The sequence below is a fragment of the Apteryx rowi genome, unplaced genomic scaffold, assembly GCF_003343035.1.
Source record: "Apteryx rowi isolate R43461 unplaced genomic scaffold, aptRow1 scaffold_25, whole genome shotgun sequence".
Taxonomy (NCBI): domain Eukaryota; kingdom Metazoa; phylum Chordata; class Aves; order Apterygiformes; family Apterygidae; genus Apteryx; species Apteryx rowi.
Genome location: NW_020448863.1, coordinates 1,801,911 through 1,822,911, shown reverse-complemented (window position 1 = coordinate 1,822,911; position 21,001 = coordinate 1,801,911). Strand labels below are relative to the sequence as shown.

Below are 21,001 nucleotides of genomic sequence, written 5' to 3'. Positions count from 1 at the left end.
AATATAAATTAACGTATGTAGTACTTAGTGAAAAGAACACTGTGTTAAAAATTGGCATGTACAAATCCTGAACAAGATGGCACTTCTTTGCATTGCCACTTTGGTTGGCAGTTATTTTTTAAAATATTGCTTCAAAGGAATTATAACGGTACACAAAAACCTTTTCAAATGCAGCCATATAAAATTACATTGCCCCTTCCCCCAGCCTTTAAAAGTGAAAAAATTGAGGGGGGATTAATTTTGAACTATACCTGTGATTTGTGAAAACTTGCTACTAGAACTGAATCCAAACGAGCTTATCACAAAATAATTCTGTATGAAGCAGAGTGCCCTGAGGTCCCAGTACAGTACTGGGAGTTGGCAGGAGTCAAACTTCACAGGACAGGATCTAAGATGGCCAAATTCTTCAGTGTTTCCTGAAGTAAGAAACTTCCATTGACCTTTGGGGGAATTTGAAAATATGAACTTTGTTTAATTTGGCCTCAAAATTTGGTGGGGATTTAGTGCTGCAATTGTATCAACACATCCAGAATCTTCATTCAGAAAAGATTTTGATCTTGCTGCATTGGTTTCTTTATTACTTTCATCAAAATGGGATTTTTTGTGTATGTGCTATACATACTTGCATATTGTTATCCAGATGGCAAAAACGTACTGGAAACCAATTACTTTTGAAAGATACTATTTCTACTGGAGCTGTTGAGGCAAAGGTTATAAAATACGTTTCTGTTGGAAAATGTTGTCCTAGTTCTTCTATTAAAAGCACTAAAAAAAAAAAACCTGCCACCCGTTAGTGAAAATGTTATCTGTTAAGCAAACATAACCTACAGTATGAATCACGTTTTTTAAAAAAGTGAACTTAAATYACTTTCCATCATGCAAAAATCTTATATTGATTACTCAAGAAAAAAAGACTTAACTTTAGAAAAGTAATGACCAAATGTATGCTGACATAGTTGAAATATTAAAAATATCATCAACACCACATAGCAGTTATAAATGCTGTCTTTGATCTTTTAAGATACCATCTGCAGTGCTGTATTAAGGTTTATAGACATCTAAAATTAAAATTTTTGCATTCAAATATAGATTTTCATTGTGTGTCAGAATCAGGCAGGAATTTTGAAAAGGAGAGGAAAGATAACTTTAACAGACAACAGGCTTTCTACCTAAAATAGTATGTACACACATGGCAAACCCTTAACTGTTTTCTCTCTGTTCATGTTACAGAATTTTTTTTTTTTTTTTAATAAAAGCATAGGGGCAAAATGACTGGGTTCAGGGGAAAAAAAACAACCTCCTTTAAATAAATATTTAAAAGCAAAGAGTAACTGTTAGTTCACATTAATTGTTTGCAAGTGTTCGCTGTGGTAAAGGAAGACAGTGTTGAAAAAAGGAGAATATCTAATGCCATGGCCCTCAGGGCTATAACTGAGCAAACCACCCTAAGGTTGGTCTAGAGCTGGCTTGCTTAGATATTTCTCCAGTGACTTTGACAACAGCACTCGGAAACAAGGCGTTTGTTCTTGACCTCTGCTCTCCCCCTCTGCGGCTCATCCCTTCCCCTCGGCCACGATCCTGGGCCGTTTGCAGCCTCCTCTGCTGGCTTGGGCAGTGCAAGCTGGCACATGCCTGCCCTGCTGCGGCCACCCTACATGGGCATTGCTGTTTATTTGATCTGAGCGCTATGCTTTTTGAACCAGGAAAAGGGAGTGCAACATTAAAAGGACTCATAGTCCACAGCTGTGGCAGAGTCCTTTATATTCCTCGTCCTTCCATCCAGACAGCAAACAGAACCGCTCAGGTTTCCCCATCTAATTTACTGCTATAACACAAGACTTTTCGTGCTTGCAAACTGCAGTGTGCTCCCTGATGCACACCCATCTCATATGTTGCCAACAGCAAAACAGGTATTATCTGTTGTCCAATTTTTCGCACCTCCGACATACCACAAACACATCTTAGGAAGTAAGAAATAAATCACACAGACTAGCCACCTGAAAATCTCCACTGAAATAAATACTGTAATTTTTTCATCCTCTAGCATCGCGCAAAGTTTTCTTTGCTGATACATTTGGAGGATTAAAATGCTTCAGTCAAAAAAACTTCTTGGTTTACGTTATACTTCAGCTTGACAGACCATGGACAAGGCCAGTCATAACTAAATTAATCATCTTTAAGAAGGAATAGTTTTGAATGTGCAAGCACTCAGGGACATTTCTGCAATACGTCTCAAGCGACACTGGCAAGCTTTCAAACCGTACAATGCTTCTTGTTAAGTTAATTTTTATCAAAGTAGTATTGTGAAGTAGCTCAAGCTTTTGCCCCCCATTTGTCACTGTGAAAACAGACCCTGTAGAAGCACCTCAGCACTATTCTGCCTGCAGGTTCCTAAGGAGCTCGTGTCACCCTATGATTTCAGGTGGGTGGTCGCATGGGTAATGTTTGCATCCTACTGAGGAGGCATGATGTACTTTTTTTTTTTTTTTTTATAAGAGAGACAATGAGCACCCACCTGTGAGGAAAACCCCTCTGAATAAACCATAGCTAGGAAGTTAATGAAAAGTACCCCTTGCACTGCTCCCTCCGACCCTGGGATTCACTGACTGCAGCAGGGGCTAAAACCATGTTTCCATTTACTTCCAGAGGAAAGTTGTCTTGCTAATGGAAAGCAATGAAATGCAAAGAAAGATTTATCATATTAAGTTATTCTCAAATGTGCTGATGCTATTTTGCTCTAGTTCAATGCAAGTTTGTCTTCAATAATCAATATTTTTGCTAGCTCTTCCAATAGTTGCTTAAGATAGCTGTCACGTTAATCTTAACTACTCCCTGGTCTCATCAACAATACTTAACAGGTACATTTTCTTCAGGAGGCCTGGACACTGACTGAAGACATGACATAGGCATATTTTCTTTCCTCCTTTCTCTCAAATTTCCTGGCTCTACTTCTGGCTATCATCAAGCATGAAAAAGTCCTTCAAATGTCAGAGAGCTTTCTTATTTGTTGAATCACTTAAAAATATAAAAGAAAGGTTCCTCTGCCCTACTCTAGGACAATTCTCTTTAATGCTGCCACCATTTTAAATAATGCTTCAACATCAAGTAGTGATTAAAAACCCAGAAACTCCATGCTTACTTCTCTCCAGTAGGATTGATTACTTTTGGTTAGAAAGAAAAGGGAAATTAAGCATCTTGCATACAGTCTGCTTCATATTGTACTACATTTTTCTTCTTCTCTTCCTAAGAATTGCCAGGTTGACCCTCTCCATCTCAGTTTAAAACTTGATCAACTTGAGGACTAATTACATCTGTGCTGTGTGGCCAATGGAGGGATATCCCATTTTTCAGGCCAACATGCCAGTCTGAGACTGGAAAGAGCAAGCGAGCATCAGTGCCTGACTCCAGGGGCCACATCTGTTTGGGTCAGTAGCAGAACAGAGGCACCTTCTTGGCTTTATGCACACCCCCAGATTTAATCTTCCACCCATGTGGCAGACGGATGCTCAGGAGATCCCTGTTTAATACTGCTCGTGCCTAAACTGAAACCTTTCTGCTTTAAACACATAATGCTGGAACATCTCAACCATAACAGTAAGCTGAAAAAGTGACAGGAAAGATTATACTTTTTTTTCCCCACATTACAGGTTTTCAAAATTGATTTTCCAACAGTTAAAACAATTTCTGGTCAAAAGGCTCTTCTATCTGAGAAAGAAAAGTCACAAACTGTCACTATCCCTCTCCCCCCACCAACCTATTGAACAGTATTTCTACTAGAGGGTTCATCTCTAGAATGAACTGCCGCACAGTTGCATTGCCTCTCCCAGGCTTTAACCAGCTCGTGCGACTCCCTGTCGTGTTTGCTGGCAAAGCATCTTGTCTTTTATCTGGATCCCAGCTCCCAAGCACAGCCAAGTTTGCTGGGCTGCCCGGGCTGGCACTGACTAGCGCTTCTCGTGGCACCTATGCAAGTCAGTGAGATGGGGGATTTGAACCTGCACCCATGTATATCACCAGCAAAGCCTCCACCATCACCCCAAATGCAGGATCACACCACACAGACCAAGCAGGGTGTGCCAGGAAACTAATGAGACTTTGCACAAGTAATTCATTAACATTTGGGACAAACCACAAAACCTTTTGCTGAATTATGGAAAAAAATTCAAAAGTGCGAAAAGTTCATTTTAAAGACTGACAAAATTCCCTAAGAACCTAAGTCCCATTGAAAGCCAGTGGGATGTAGGCTGCTGAGTACCAAGCCTGCTCGAGTTCACAGTTCAGCAGCATGGGAACAGCACTGCGTGCCTGTGGGTGGCCTGGGGCACAGGCCTGGCAAGTCCACAGGGGCCGCACCACTGATCCATACTCTGCTTGGCCTGATCTTTGGCCTCTCTGTACAGCATTTTACTATCTGAGGCATTTCTGAAGAAAGAAAGGAGGGACCAGACTTTCAAAAATATTTTGTTAAAGCACACAGAAGATTAGGAGAATGTTCAAAAGAAAATAAATGAACTTAATGCCCAGCATGGAAACTTAATTAAGGGAGTTGGATACTGAACTTGCTTAGATCCCAAATGGTACTTTTAGAAGCATCCATCTGAACCTTTAAAGACTTAACTGCCTTGAAAATTCAGACCGTCAGGATATTAAGCACTTCCAATAATAGCGCACTGAACTTTTAATAAGCTAAAAGTCTCAAATGCATCCACTGAAAAGTCCTGAGTAATTGTAGTCCTTGGATTTTAACTTGCTGATGATTCAGAGAGATGTTCACACATCTTATTAGGGTAAAAGCTGATGAATGACTCTCCTTGAATTGCTAACAAACACATTCTCAAATTGCAGATGCATTCTCAGATCTGCCCCAGGAATGATCCTCTCCCAGAATATGAGAGGCATTTGCAACGAGAGCCAGCATCCCACACACGGCCATAAAGCAGGCCACTGGTGACACACAGCCATTTGTCTAGGTTTCTCTAAAGAATTTCATTCAGAGAAAGTAAATTTGAAATGCTGCCAAGAGCACAGTAGAATCCCTTTTTCCTAGTAGATTCCCACAGCTCACTTCTACTGCCCAATGCACGGCCCACAGCATCGCTATCAAGCAAACTGGGAAAATGGCAAGAAAGGGTATATGTATGCAACTGCTTTGTGACCAGTAGAGTGCACTTCTCTCTGCACTGGTAAGTGTGAGCACTGCAAAAAGCTGCCTATTTAAGTGAAGAGCAGAACTCTCCTAGGCTAGAAGGGAACAGGATCAGCCCGCAAGTGACATTACAGGGGAAAAAACAAAGCATCAAACCTGAAAATCATGATCTAGTCCTCCCCTCTCTCTCTCTGTTTTTAAAGAATTGAAAACTAAAATACGTAGTATTTTTATTACTGACAAGTCTGTTTAAAAGGGGTTTGCTTTCTTTACTATTTAACAAAATCCCTTGCATACTGTACATACCAGAAACCCGTATCAACATTTTAAACACACTAACTGAAACACTTTGCTGACAGAATACAAGTCTTTTTCATTGTTCTCCCCCCTCCCCAAAATATTGCACAGGTTGTGGTTTATTTGGGCTTCACAACACCAAAGGACTGCGCAAAGTGGGAAGCTGTTAAGGCCTACCCTCAGAAAGGCTGCTGCAGCTGCAAGCCAAAAGTTTCGCCTCCTTTGGACTGGACACCAGTATAAAAAACCCTAAACAACTACCTGCTGCATTATTTTCTAAAAAAGCAAAAATCAAAAAACTGTGTTCACACATTTGACATATAACCTCTCAGGTATTTTCTCTTCTGTCATAGTCAAACAACTTGGGAAATATTCTGATTGTTTCCTGGTAGAAATGCATTGCGAAGAAGCAGAATCAGGTTTATAAGGAGTGAACACAGGCTAAAATTGAATTCTACTAGTAGCTATGTGGAGTACAAAAGGGTCACCTCTTATCAAGCTAACCAGTCCCAGATGCTTTTGCTTCTTCACTGGTATTGCTTCCAGTTTGGATAAAGTTGAAGATCATTCTGATTTTAAGCCTGTCAGCAATTCCTTCCCTGTAAAAGACCTGAGTTTATCAAGCTGCACCCACAAACAGGCTTGTGTAGCAATGCAGAAATGTGTAACAGCTGCATTGGCACTACAGAAAGTTCAACAAATTAGAAGCAGACATTGATTTTACTGAATGGCAACCAAAAATGATGACTAAGAAACTATAATAATTCCCTTTCAGCACATTTTTAGGATACTGTTCTTGGTTCAATCCTGTATGCTTACTCAGATGACTATGTGGAATTTAACTGGCTTGCAGGATTTGGCCTCTTTCTGGAATGCCTCCTCTTAATTTTACCAAATGGGCTCCTACTAGCACTTTGTGCCATGGCTTTTTTTTTCCTTCTTTTAGCAAAGGCAATATAAAAATCAATATAAAAAATCAATTTCCAGTGATCATGCACTCAAAATCATGCAAAAAGTGTTTGGAGATGTGGCATTCTAAAGCATCTTTGCAAGTTTAATTTTTAAAGGGCAGAATGAGGCATATTAAATAATTCTGGTACTATAAAGAATGCAAGTCATTTATGCAAGAAAACCCCAAATTAAATGATTAATCAAAGTAACTGAAGAGGAGTTAAAACTGTGCAAGCTGGATTACTGGAATTGCTGAGATCTTGGAGAAAACTCAAGACATCTTTTTTTCCTTTGAATGAATTCTGCTATACCCTTTTCCTTTAAAATAATAGCACAATTGGGATCTTGGTTATTTTTCTTTCATTCAAAAATACCAGTAAATCTTTCGGCTGATGAGAGCACCCATGGCCATGCTCCAGGGCCATCCTGTGGAAAGGCACATGCCTTCCTCGAGACAAGGAGCAGGAAGGGACAATATCAGGCAGATGGGACCTTTAAGAAACAAAGATCCTGGTTTGGAGCGAAGGTTAACTCTAAAAGAAATACGAAGCAAAGAGAAACCCTGAAGTGATAACACATATGCTGACTGGCTTCGATAAGAGAATGTTTTCCGACAGTTCTTGGGAGGTATCAACAGGACCATGAAATATTGCGAATGCATAACAATGGCAAAGAAGCGATGGATGCAATGTCAGAATTTTAATACAAACAGGACTTTTCCTACAAACTCTTCCTTTCACAAACATTGTTATTCACACCCTTTCTTGAGAAAGGGCTGCAGGGTCAGAATATAAAACAGCATACATAATCAATTCATGCTGGAGAGATAATTGCTTTAACTTTTTATATATAATTTTTTTGGGGGGTGGGGAACAAAACTATGTAACTGGTGTGGTACTTTTTGGTGCTGCCAGTACCAGAGAGCATTAATATGTTAAAGCCTTGATCCTGTAGACCAGTGGCTTCCCGGAAGGGTCTATACAGATTACTCAAGACCTTATGTGTTGGGCTTGGAAATGGCTACACTCTATAAAATTTTTTTTGTATTTATTTTTTAAAAAATTAGCTTTACAAAAAACTTTTCCCTTTTTTTCTTTTTCTTTTTTTTTCTTAAAGATATCATTATCTACAGGAACCCATAAAAATTTCTCCATATTTACATCTAGATAGCTAATCATTGACAAATATAATATTGTGAAATAAAATATTGAAAGTGAATATTCAACCTTTTAAATAGACATTTGGCTCACAGCATAAACAACAGAAAACAAACAAACAGAACAAAACAAAAAGATCTGCTCTTCTACAAGCCCAATCTTTTCCTTTCTCTTAAAAAAAAGAAAAGAAAGAAAAAAGAAAAAAGTAAGTATATTTGTGGGATCAAATATGCTGCTTCTAAGCAGAATGCCAGCAACAAACTGCTCCCATCCAGCATCTCACACTGAAAAACCAAGTTCTCTGAAGCTCATGTGAGTAGCTGCTGAGACATACAAGTGTCCGGCCAGCACAGGACTGGCACCTCTCCCCCCTACCTTTTTGCTAATGCATAATTTGCCTTTTATTCGAAGGAAGTGCATGATCCCCAAACCCTCCTTCTTTTGCTCTTTCAAGAGACGGTAGTTTAGCTTCACTCTTAAATGATATATTTGGCCACTGAGGCATGGAGGCATAAGGTTAGGGTAGAAAGATGGCAGTGTGCCTCTAGTTCCCGAACGTGCGCACACATTTGCTCTCTTTTCTGTCCTGCTCAAACATATGCAATGCCCCACACAGCCATTCACGCACGCTAGCGCATACAGAGGACCCCTTCCTTTAAAGAGGAACAGCACGGTGTGCCCCATGCTCCCTCCTAACCCTCTTTGGAAAAGAAGCTTCGTGGCACATCCCTTTTGCCAGCAGCCTGGAAAGTGCCCGAGGAGGAGGAAGAGGAGGAGGAAGGGGAGCTCCTGCAGCCAGATGGGACCTCCCAGGAGCCCACGCTACCGCGGCCCCTGCTGAAAGCCTGCTGTCTGCAGCCGGAGCACAGACTGGGGCTCAGAGGGCTCCTGGGAACGCGGGGCTCCTCATGAAGGGCTCCGATTTCCTTGTGGGCACAAATTTTCTAAAATTCAGGCCTTCTGTTTGCCGCCATGAAGCAGGACGTGTGCTACAGCTAGTCCAAACTCTAACTGTGCTACTATTAGAGTACATCCACACGCAAACACTCGCCTCTGCACAGGCACACACACACCTATATGTTGGCAGGATATATCAGCATTCATATAAAGCCTTGGACCTTTTATCCCTCAGCATTAAGAGCCAAAGCTACTTAACTGGTACCTTACTGTTAACTGTCAATGTGCTTTAGAGGCAGCATTTCCTTAGATAACTTCCTTCTGTAAATATCTCAGTGACCATAATATATCATTAAATGTATTTTGCTGAAGTGCGCAGCCAATAACCCCTGGCTATATATATTTATATAATTCCACCCCCCACCCTCCCCGATCTCTTTAAAGAAAGTCTGTAAAGCCGGTGTCGCAGTGTGAAAGCTTCCTTGAGGATAGGAGTTTAAACAATGTACCTCACCATAAAAAGGAAAGAGAAACAAATTAAACAGCTGTAGGTGCATTATCCCATACTTCTACAGTGTTGTGTCTAAATGCTGTGCTGGCTTGAGAAAGAGTCTGTGCACGAGTCAATATCTGTCTTAAAATACTGCTGTAAATATTGTCATTGGTTCGGTTCTACAGCTGTGTTTTCTTCTTCCCGTTTGGGCTTCCCTTTCTCCTCCTCCTCCTCCCTGATGGCCTGGATTTGTTCTGAAGATGGGTGCAGTGTGGTTTGCTCTGCGCCTGCCTTCTCTGTCCCAGCTAACCTTTCCTCATCTTCAATCACTTTCTTCCACATTTTATGGTTCTGAAGCAGGTGCTGCGTGATCTGACAGTAGATTTTCCTCCTCTTGAACTTCTTTCCTGGAAGATACCACGAGAAATTAATGTACTCTTTTCTCTGAGGGAAGAAAGAAAAGGGAATGAAGGTGTAGGAAGCAGAGAGCATGTATTCTGACATATAGGAACTGCTCCAACAGATTTTTAAAGCCACAGACTTAAACAACCTTAAAGAAAAGTACAGGAAACCACGTCCCTCCAGACTCCGGGGAAGTCAACCAGTTTCCCTCACAGTCTGAGTCACAGATTTGTCCCATGATAGCTTGCATGCTGCTCATGACTGTGAAGCTTACAGACACATCTAGCGCTTGAATGGTTATGCACAAAAGCATGTTGCTGAGCCCTTCCTGCCCTCTCTCTTGCCATCAAGTATTTAAGACTCTGATCAACCCACTCCATAACACACACATTAAGCCCCCCTCCAAATGGATCCCTGCTCACTGCTCTAGAAAGCAAACTAAATGAAAAAAAAAAAATCCCGTTTTGTCTTCTCCACACTTCATCTCTGATCTGACCAGTACTGTTGGATAACAAATAAGCAGGGATTAATAAGCAAAGGAGGTAACCTGTTCCTACGTCCCCTCTCAAAGCCTGGGATTTACCACTCTGCCATCACACTGGAGATGACCTTAAGGCCTTTGCATAACATTTTTCCAACATCTGAGCTGGATAACTGCAGAAGTGATGTCGTATAGCCAAATATTATCAGGGAGTTTGCTCGTCTCTGGTTTCGAAGCATCAGTTCCCTGCTGTTACTCTATAAATGSTTTTGCTGCTGGTCCTTCACATGGCTCCTTGCACAGCTGCACTGTACGTGTTTTGCTCCCTGAAGTGTCTGTTTTTGTGTCTGTCTAGTCTGTCCAACACAGGTTGTTCAACTCCTTATCACTACAAAGCTTGAACATTTTCCGCAGTCATTAAGAGCAGCAATGGCACCTACAGAGCTGAAATAATAACCCTTTCAAAGACTGCTGCTGATTTCTTTAAAAAAGAAGGTGACGTAGAGGAATGTTTTGTACCAAATAAATTTGCGTGGATTAGTATTTGCAGGTTGTCTAAAGTATGCCRGTGTCAGGATCCAAAGTGTTTAGCCCTCGAAGCTCTTGAACTGGGAACAAAGAGCTTTTCACTGAGTGCAGAGCAAATCCAGCTCGATCCTTCATTAGCAAGCCCTTGCTTGCCTGCAGGCACCCTTCAGGTTTAGCACTAATAAGTGACTCCCGTGCTGCCAGTCCGCAGCGGGACGCTGTCTCCCGGGTTTCCCGAGCAACCCCGCACCTTGCCCGTGGTGCTACAGTTTGCCCGAATCGCTCAGCCTGTTTAACTCTCATCCTGTCAGTAGAGCTTTGGGGAAATTACATGCTCCTGTTTAATGGCAAATGATTATGACAAGGATTGATTTTAAGCTACCTCGAGTGTTCTTGTGGCAGGTAACRTGGTGGGATTTTCCAAATTCTGTTTTTCTAACTCTGAATTTAATCTCAGCTGCTCTAGCAAATTATCAGGACCTATGTGAAGTGCTTTCTGCAGCAACTATATTTGTATCTGCCTGAAAGGTATTTCCACCAAGATCTTCACCCACATCTAGACAACTTTTAATATCTGTGTATCTTGGAAAAAATGGATACTAATTTGCCCCAAGCAGCAGAAGACATCTCAAGCTACTGTTTTTTGTTTTTTTTTCATGGAGAATGTTTAGAACATCCAAAATTGTGCTGATCATAGGTATAAACTTCTAACAAACTGTAAGACCCCTATGTCCACACAAAAGATGCCATAGCTACCTGATTCAGATCCACATACCAGTCACAGAGAATTTAGAGGGTCAAAAGAAAACGTTTTAATGTATTGGTGTGATGGGCTCACACTTCACCCCCCAGAGAAGATGAACACCCCACTTTGGGTAAGGGAGCTAATTTGAAGGTTTAAAATTTTTTTGCTAAGTTTCACTAACACCAACTACAAAAAGAGAGGGAAAAAAGGAAGGAAGTAAACAAATACTCACCTTTCTTTCTCTCCACTTTAAAAATAGTACAAGTAATCCAAGAACTTTTTACAGTTTAAGTAAAAGAGATTTATTTGACAATTAAAAATATAGTAAGTATAAAATCCCCAGATGAATGCAGCAAAACAACATGAAGGAAAACTCTGCATCTCCAGAAAATTCTTTGAGCATTCAGAAAGTAGAAAGGTACAATAGTAGGAAGAATTAGCTTGGATGTTTCAAGACTTTTGATATAATCACTCCTAAGGTTTTGAAAAGAAAAGATGTCAGAGAGCACTAGATTGAACAGTGAAATACTGCCATGGATTAGAAAGTGGTGCAGAAAATAGGAAGAGACTAATAAAAATGGTCTATTTTCAGTGTGGCAAATGTTAATAGTGCACTGTGCTCTGAACTTGAGAGAAGAATTTTTTGACTTGACTACTAGCAACACAGAAAATAAGTGAATATAGAACTGAGGTGAACAGAGACTATCAGTATTTCAAAATAAGGTGAGACACTAGAATGGATAAATGAGAACACTTTCATCATATAAATATCTTTCTTTTCCGTAGAGCAATATCAAGTCCAATGCTTTGGGATGCATGTTGGTTACTAACTGCATAAGCATTCCCTCAGGTAAGCAATTGCATAAATGTCAATTGCTGCAGAAACATGGTTCTGCCTCCTATTACAGAGATGATCCTGGAAAGTTGGTAGACCAGGAGCTGCTAAAATAAACCTTTGTGTGCTATATTATTTAACATTTGCTGTTCTCACCAGCTTTTTTTGCACGCATGAACCTGACAAATCTAAATAAGTGTGTGTGTGTGTGTGTGTATGTGTGTGTTTTTATGAACAAGAAGAATGATTTCTTAAATACAAAGTAAATATCCCTTGATCTTACTAGAGATAAGAGGCCAGCCCTGCAAATTGAGAGACATAGATTTTAATTCCAGGCCCCAATCTGATTTATTACCTATGTTCAGTGCACCATAAAATCTTTCCACTTCTCAGCTTCCCCAACAGAAAATGAGGATGACAATACTCAGTGGGGCATGGGAAGGGGGGGGGGGGGGGGAGAATAGAAAACGTAATGCTGTTAGATAAAAGGCTGTGTATTAGCTACTGTGTATTTAGCAGTGCATTGAAGGCTGGTGATTTTTAGAAGGATTAGATATAGGGGAGGGAGAGAAAGCTGACCTGGAGGAAGGAAACAGAAGAACAAGAGTAAAAGGAAATTCAAAGGAAGGAGCAACAAAAAAGAAATGGAATGGTAATACATGCAGGATTAAACTAGTAAAAGAAACAGGCCTACAATCGCAGCCTTTTCTCTTAAAAATAATTTCCAACAAGCTTCTGAGATCTTCTTGCGAGGTACAAAGTCTTCCTCTCAGCATGGCAAACATTGACACTGTCGCCCTCCTGAAGGAGAGGCAGGGAGACTACCAGCTGGGACACAGCTCCCAGCACACAATACCGCAGTGCACAGTACCCTTCTCTGCCCTCCCCTCCCTGCACACTACCCGGGAAAGATCTGCATTAAAATACTCCTGCTGTTAAAAAACATCATTTCCCTGACCCTCATTGTACTACTACTTTGCATCATGCTAACTCATGGAAACGAGTCCTTTCCTTGAAAATTCTTCTTCCACCCTTCCTTCTTCAAGTAGAAAAAATAGATTCAGTCTACTAACATCAGTGCTGAAACAATCTAAAATGCTCTTATGCACAGAAAGGCAATCCACCACCAGAAACCTCAGCTGAAGGCATAAATAAGTATTAGATAGTCAACAGCAACATGTATTGGTCCTGAACCACGGAACTTCTCCAYTGCCAAGGTGACTGGCTACAAGCTGACCTCACTGAGGACAGCACTGAGCCACTCTAACTTTGGAGAGGCCCATGTTGAACCTGACCAGTTCACAGTCTCAGTGCTCTTACAGTAAGACTGCTTCATTTTTGGTCAGAATATGACACTTATTCTGTTGAAAAACAGAAACACAAGCAACTTACTGGATTCAGCATTTTCACAAGTTTCCATTTCTGCTGCTTCTTCCTCTTCATGCTCATCAGTGTCTCCTGATTCATCACTATCTTCTACCCACTTTCCTGGCATCAGCCCCGCTGAGTCATAGGAATTACATAGTGGTCCCACAATGTGAGTAACGAAAGATTCCTGGAGATGTGCCAACTGAGGAGCAGAGCGATCCATGAAAGGACTGATAGGCAGGCCAAGGCTAGCCTCTTCATCACCCTGGAGATGAAAAATAGCAGTAATTTCTCTGAAGTAATGAAACAAAGCCATGTCACTAAAAGGAGTAATTAGCACATCAAACCAATTAAAAATGATGAAAGAAAAATAATTTAACTATAATGACACTTCTATAGCATGCCAGTGTGCCGTTACTACAGTGCTATTTCAGCAATCACATTAATTTACTAATCGAAGTTACAGTTCTTTTCTTCTAGGAGGACCTGCTACCAATATCAAGAATTTAATGCAAAATGATGCCTACCTCCCTGCCTGTATTTTACACTGTAATTGTGGAAGTCTGAAAACAAATGTTTTCTTTCTCCACATTGTTTACAAAAGTAACTTCAGATTTTGTGACTGTTAGCTCATTCTCCTTGTAATCTGACATCTATTTGCAGGGGACAAAACTGAACTGTTCTGAGCAAGAGCTATCTCACTGAACCATTTTTCTTATGAATTTTGTCCTTACAATACATAATAACAAAGAGAACTCTCCTTGGCTTTGGGTCATATCTATTTATCTGTTTCCTAGGAAAACTGCAATGATTCATCAAAGCAAGGGTAATTCAGAAGCAGAAAATCTTCCCACAAACCTCTTTGCTACCTTTTCTTAGGGGCATAAGGGGGCATCTTCCTACTACAGGAAGACTCTTCTCTCCCTCCTCTTATGATTGAAAAGAAGGTTAAGCTTTCATGAAGAATGAATTTTGATGTTCTTATTCATCCCTATCAAAGCAAAGGTCTAGTGATATCAGTGGAGTTTTCAGAGGACTAGACATGTTAAGACTGGATGCCCTCTTCCCCAAGTAAAAAAATCAAAACTCAAGATGGTTATGAAAATGAATGTGTTAATGCAATGTAGAGAACCGTATTTGAGAACGCAGATTAGAATTTGCACAGTCATTCTCAGTTTCCATGACCTAGATTTTCCAAAAATCATGGATAATGTATCTGAGTCAACATCCTGTTGATATCTGGGAAGCACAAAAAATAAGAGGTAAATTTTGAAGCACGTACCACAAGTGTCTCACTTCCTTGTGTTTTCTTATTTTTATAGTAATCTACCCAAAAATATATTGCTCAATCATCATATGWGAATATCAGTGTTTACAAAACCCTGAAACGTGCCATCCATTCTTGAGATAGCAAGCAATTAAGAAAAGATGGCAGCTCTCTCTTTGTCACAGTAACATATTTGAGGTTTCATGGTTGCGAGTTGTCAGTAGAGGGAAGAAAGTTGACTATTAAAATGTTTATAAGTTCTTTTTTCATGTTCAGTTAAAAGTGATTTATTATGCGAAACATTTTGCAGTACATTTTTTGATTCTTTTAAATATATGCCTAATAGCCTGTCTTCAAATAAGGATGCTGAGCACATGGAGGAAAAAAGGGATACATACTGTAACAATATGGCACAGGATTTTGAATGTTAATATGCTATATGTTTTTAATAAGGGCTGTTATTTATACCGGAGTTAAATTCTTCAAAGGAATAGGTGTTTATTAAAGGAAATTCAACAAAGATATTATTTTCACAGCATAGATTGAAGGTACATATGTATGCTATTTTGATAACAAAAATTCTGGGGAAATTCATACTTCCCATAAAATTTTCCTTTTTTAGAAATGAGAAAGGAATATCTTTCTCTACTCAGAAAAGAATTCTATGATCAAAAGCATGGTGAAGATGATCTGATAAACCTCTCATAGCATTTTATATTACGGAAAAATCAGATTTTCACCTAGGCTTAATCAGTTAAGAATATAGCTTATTGTCCTTAATGCTGGAAGTCCTAGGAAGAAAATGTTCTCTGTTTCAGATCCTGTCAGTATGGCAATATGTCACACAAAAAAATAGAACAGGAAACCCATGAGGACATACTGATTTCTCAATACAGTGAACACGTCTTGCATTGAAAGAAATCCCTAATATTTTATACTAACTACCCAATCTCTTGGAAGTCGCAAGCCAAGAGTTCAAACACATTTGTACATAATTCCCATGCCAAAAGGAATGCCATTAATAAGGATAGCAAATGCACTATTCTGAATCAGAATTTGCAGAGAAGATAAATCTCAAATTTATTTATTTTTTACTTACAGGATTACGAGAAAGATCATCCCCAACAGTATTTTACAGCAGCTTCCAAGAGCATGAAAACATTTAATAGCACACCTTTCTTACTGATGGAGAATAATGCCCCCCCAAAACAGATTCTTACTGTGGAATAGACAGATAGATAGTGGATAGATAACACCACTATTTTCCTCCCAAGCTTGATTCAGAGTTCACTGTCAGATACTTTGATGATATCAATGTACGGGAGCGCATACTGTCCTCTGATATTAGTTACGTTGGATCCAAGGAGAGTCATATCACATACCTGATTAGCAGATTTTGTTTGCATGCATTGGCACCCACATAAGCTATGATCATCATGAATACCTACAGGGATTAGCTTGCAACTTCAAGGTACTGTCTAGCCTTCCCAAGAAGACTGTGGGGTTTCTGGGTCAGTGATTTAGCCTGCTAGCTTCCTCTTGAAAAGACAGGACATGGAGTTCAAAAGCCCTTCCCACTCAGGAAACAGAGGAATAGTATAGGAACGGCCCTGTCCCTTACATTCAGCAGTGCTAAATAGGTTCTAACAAGAAAGGTTTAATTAAGGGTTCCTTTATACCTGGCAAGAGAGCACCAGAGGCTGGCCATATTCCCAGGTCTTTGCAAATCATTCTATGGCTGTTCTCTTCCCTCGCGCTACCATCAGCTGAACCTTGCACAATTAGTGCAGATCTACTGATAAACCTTCAGAAAGCTGAAAGTATAGTCTTAAAAAATAAAGTATGAGTTAGAATCAAGGTGTAAGGAACAGATCATGATCATTTTGTGATAAACTGTGGTGCTCAGTACATAACGGTTTTGTGTGCTGAATGGGAGCATGGCCCATAGGGAAGCTAAATCAATTCTGGTCTGTTCTGATAATCTCAAAGAGGATGTTCTGTCCAGTTTTGGAGACCACATGTCAATAAAACCGTGAGCCACCTAGAGTCACTGCACAGGAGAGCAATGAGAATTACCAGATGTCTGGAAAACATGACATACAAGGAAGGATAAAAAGATGGTTTACACTACAGAAGACTGAAAGGCAGACATGATGACATACCAACAGAAAAATGAGGAACGGAACAACCTGTTCTTCATAACCATGGTAAAGATAGTGCCAGACTGGAACAGTGATGCCTGCAGAAGGCCGTAGGAACCCCATCACGGGAGGTCTTTACAGACACATCAGAAGCTTCAGTCCAACACAGCCATGATACAGCTGATCAGCAAAAGGATGGACTAGTTGAACTCTAGTTGTCCTTTTCAGCCCTATTCTCTGTGATTTTCACGCATCACTAACACTAGCACACTCAAGAATTGTATTGCACAGGCAAACCAGGAACCAGAAAATACCACCTTGGACATATATTTATTTACCTGTTCATAAAACTCATTGACAATGCCTTCTGTCCACTGCAGATGCAAATCTTTGCATTTTGCAGGCCCATTGATGTCAGCCAATTTGATGCACATTTGGCAAACCAGCAAGCGGTCGTTCTCATTAGTCCAGTCAATTCCAACATCATCGTTCACCTAGCAGAAAGAAAGGGGAAAACCATGACAGCTATCCTGGGTAAAAGAACGTATCCACAGAGGAAATTCTGCCCTGGGATATCTTACAGTATATTTAGGTACTTAACAAAAATCACAGATGTAAGCAGGTGAGCTATCTCAAGGTTGAAATTTGCAATTATCTGTAGATCAATCCAGAAAAAGAAAAATAAGTGAAAATAAGGAGCATTGAGGTAAATTATGAGAAAATGATATTTAGCAAATACTGCACCTGTTTGAAAGCATTATCAGGAAAACAAACAAATGCAAGCTTTCTATACCATTTTCCAAGAAGTTACTACCTTATTTGCCTGCGAAGATAAATTATCAGCAAATGCCATGCTGATTTAATTACAGAGCATGAAGATAGATGTTAACAAGCTTATTTCCCCATTTGAGCACAGTATGTCTGAAGGGACTCTCTATTTATTTTCCTTCTCTCTGTTCTTCCCACACTTCCCATTACTCCCCCAATAAAATGTGCAGGGAGTGTCTCACTGCTACCACTCGCTGCTTCCTCCTGCTGCTGCTGTGTGGCTCAGGCTCAACCAGCACAGATGCTTCATCTGATGGGAGTTTCCAGCCCCTTGTCTGCTGCCAAGGCACTGAACATGCTCTGTAGGTACAGAACCGCATGTGAAGCATTAGCTGTCCTCCTGGTGCCAGAAGTCACAAGCTTCCAGCCTTCACCATCATGGGAGACTCCATTCCTCAATCCCAGAAGCACAGACTCTGCTGCCCCTTCTTTGGTACAGCTGGGGGTCGAGATTCCTCTTGTACCTGCAGGGTCTCTGAGAAGATCCAGCCAATCCCCTTTTCATCATCTCTGATGCTGCAGTCTGCTGCCCTCCTCCTGCTGCTCCTTCACTTACTGACACAGATCCTCCACCAGCACATATCTCCTGCAGGCAAGGAGACCATCTCCCTCCGTCCCAGCCTCAGCAAGAGGCACCAGGCCCTCCCTGCAGCTCCAGACCTGCAGGGCTGTGCCCTCCCTCTGGAGCTCACTCTGGGTCGAGGCTTCTGGTGATACATGGACCGTTGCTCTGGTGGGTGCTGGAGATCGTGCCCTGTGGTATGTCACCACCATTGCTGAGCATGGGGACACTGTCCTCTCTAGCCCCCACCTGTACCAAGTGCTGCATCTGTCGGCCACCTCTATTGCTGCACCCAGAAGTTATATAGGTCTCTCCTTAGTACCTGCTGAAAGGTTGATTGGCCTTCCCTAAGAGTCAACTGGAACAAAAGCTCAAAGCACCCTTTGATTAGGACTAGCTGATCAACAGAGCTCATCAGAAGCTGCCAGAGCTTGCTAGAAGTCACATCTTCCTATAGCTACCTTTTCCCGGCAGCAGCAGGCTCCACTACCCTCAGAGAGTTCCCAGGAGTCCTCCAACAATCCCAGAAGATCCAGGAGCAGAGCTTATGATCTACTAAGCCCACAGATATAAGATAAGCAGCAACAGATGAACAACACCCCAGTCTTAAAAGGTCACTTTTAAAATTCTGTAATTCTTAATTTTGCAGATTGCACATTTCTACCAGGCTGCTACTCCCTTCACAGGGCAGTGCCAGGATTCAATGACCTTAGTTCCAAGTGGTCAGTGATATCAGTCTTTACTGCTGTTAGTCACACTTTCCATTCTCAGCCTTTTCTCTTAGAACATCCCTTAGTGTAAGAGGGGCTGTCTTTCACTGTCTAATTAATCTTTGAAATTCAAATCCCTCCTTGGACCACAGCCTTGAGCATCAAGTATGCAAAAGTTGAAAAAGATGTTGTGCTATGACTAGATAAAACTTCCTTCGTTATTCCTTGGTGGTACTTTCCAGACTGCAAGCTTTTCTGGTGAGACGATGCTTACGTGACATGTGTTTGCATTGCCTGCTGTAGAGAAGGATCTCTCCAACTGTTGCTTCAATACACTAAACTACAAGTCAGCAACTCAATCAATAACAYGATCATTTAGAGCTAATTTTATCAGTGTTGCAGCATCTCCACCCAGAAACAAACACGTCAGGTATGCTCTCTGAGACCACTCCAAAAGCAGTTTTGCTAACCAAACATACATAATTTCCTTTTAAGATGGTGATTACTCAGGGAAAGCCAGGCTCAGCAACAAACACAGGTTAGTATTTTCACCATCTCCTCCACTTTTTATTTGGTGTATGAGTATTCAAGCAATCAGGAGAGAGAAGGAAGTTAACAGCATTCATTACAGATCTATAGTGATCTAGCAGGACATGATACATCAGACTGTACTCCTAATTATCTGCAGCGTCTCAGATATCACCTTGGTGTGGTTACACCTATCGTCTTCCAGCCTGAGAGACTTAAGCCAAATTTAATTTTCAGCATCCCCAATTTATGCCTAGTACTTTGTATTTACAGCTGATCCAGCTTGTCCATTTCCACAGTTAAGACAGTTTGTCTCTGTGACAAAGCCACTGCAATCACTGGTTTAGCTTGTCTTTTTTCATTGCTTACTGAAGCTCACAGAAGGGAAGGTTTTGATTGAAGCTGTCAAATCCAAAGGCTTCAAACAGCTTAAATTCACTGTGTTTTATTGTCATTGTAGCCCTGATGGGTGAGAATCTGCCAATACGCTTAATGCTTTGAGAAGAAATTAGGTGGGATGAAAATGGTCTCCGAGTTTCAAATTAAGACCTAAAGAAACCACTCTGGTATCAGCAGGAGGTTTGGAGACACGACTAGCAGGGGTGCTCAAACCTTTACAGATCTACAGATCAGTGCTCTGTCTACTCTGGACCATAATTTAAGGCCTTTCTTTACAGCTCCTTACAGCATGACAAAGAGAGTGACTTTTCTCATAGGGTTACCAGTTTGAAACCAAGTGGGACAGAAAGATCATCCTTCCATTGCATTTGAAATTCGCATTTCAAAATTGTTACAATTTCTGTGCTTTTCTAATACAACAGTAGGATTAGATTGATAAAATATACAGTAAATAATTAGACATTATGGAAGCTTGGTAACACAGCTTCCTATGTAACCTTGTGGTGCCAGGTAAAAAAGGCAGCTGACTACTGAAATCACCATGAAAGTTGCAATTTTCACACAACAGGGTTTTTACTCTGATGGCCTTCTGAAAGAACAAGCAGACCAATTTTGTCTGTCTAGTTCCTCCTCCCAGTAACATYAGCTTTTCTCTACTCGGTCCCTTCTGTTCTGATGCAGTTGAGCTCATGGGCAGCAGACAGAGAAGCTCTACAGCATGTAGGAATGATAGTGCCTGTCTGTTCCCACATCTGTCTCATTTTGTATGTTATCAACAGGACAGCAGATCCTGTCTTAAACCAGTGCCTGAAAAAACTAAATATATATAATATATATGTTCCACTAAGTTTAAATAAGTAACCAGTAAAAACAAAAGTGCCAGATTAATATTAAACAGAACGTTTCACAGCAGCAGAACGTACATTCGGGGGAAACAGCAACACAGCAGCTTTTTCAGTCTTTTCACTGTGATACTACCAAGCCCTGCAAACTTTTCTGACCATTCACCAGAAACCCGAACCAATCTTTTTACCTTGGCATTGAATCTGGCAACGAAATCAAAGTGTTTCTTAAGGTCAGTAGCCAAAATTGCCTCAATGACAAGGAAGCGGAAATGCTTGAATTCCACGTGGTCGAGGTTGACTAAGAAGTTGTACTCTGGCCGGGACATGAACAGGTTCCAGGCAGCAGCTGCATGGTGGTTTTCCAAAACAGAGCGGTCATTGTACAGCACAGCCTGTGAAAGCAACGTACACAATTAAAAGC

At 40.8% G+C, this 21,001-nt stretch overlaps 1 protein-coding gene across 1 annotated transcript in view; it reads right to left on the bottom strand.

Moving 5' to 3' along the window:
- Window positions 1–9,106: 9,106 nt before the first annotated feature.
- The window catches only part of PDE3A (phosphodiesterase 3A), an 89,911-nt gene continuing 78,016 nt past the window's right edge, over window positions 9,107–21,001 (bottom strand). The window contains exons 12-15 of the mRNA XM_026066912.1: window positions 20,769–20,972; window positions 17,047–17,202; window positions 13,325–13,565; window positions 9,107–9,348 (exon numbers count right to left, since the gene is read on the bottom strand). Coding sequence (XP_025922697.1) covers window positions 9,107–9,348; window positions 13,325–13,565; window positions 17,047–17,202; window positions 20,769–20,972 — 843 coding nt within the window. The remainder of the gene's footprint in view (window positions 9,349–13,324; window positions 13,566–17,046; window positions 17,203–20,768; window positions 20,973–21,001) is intronic.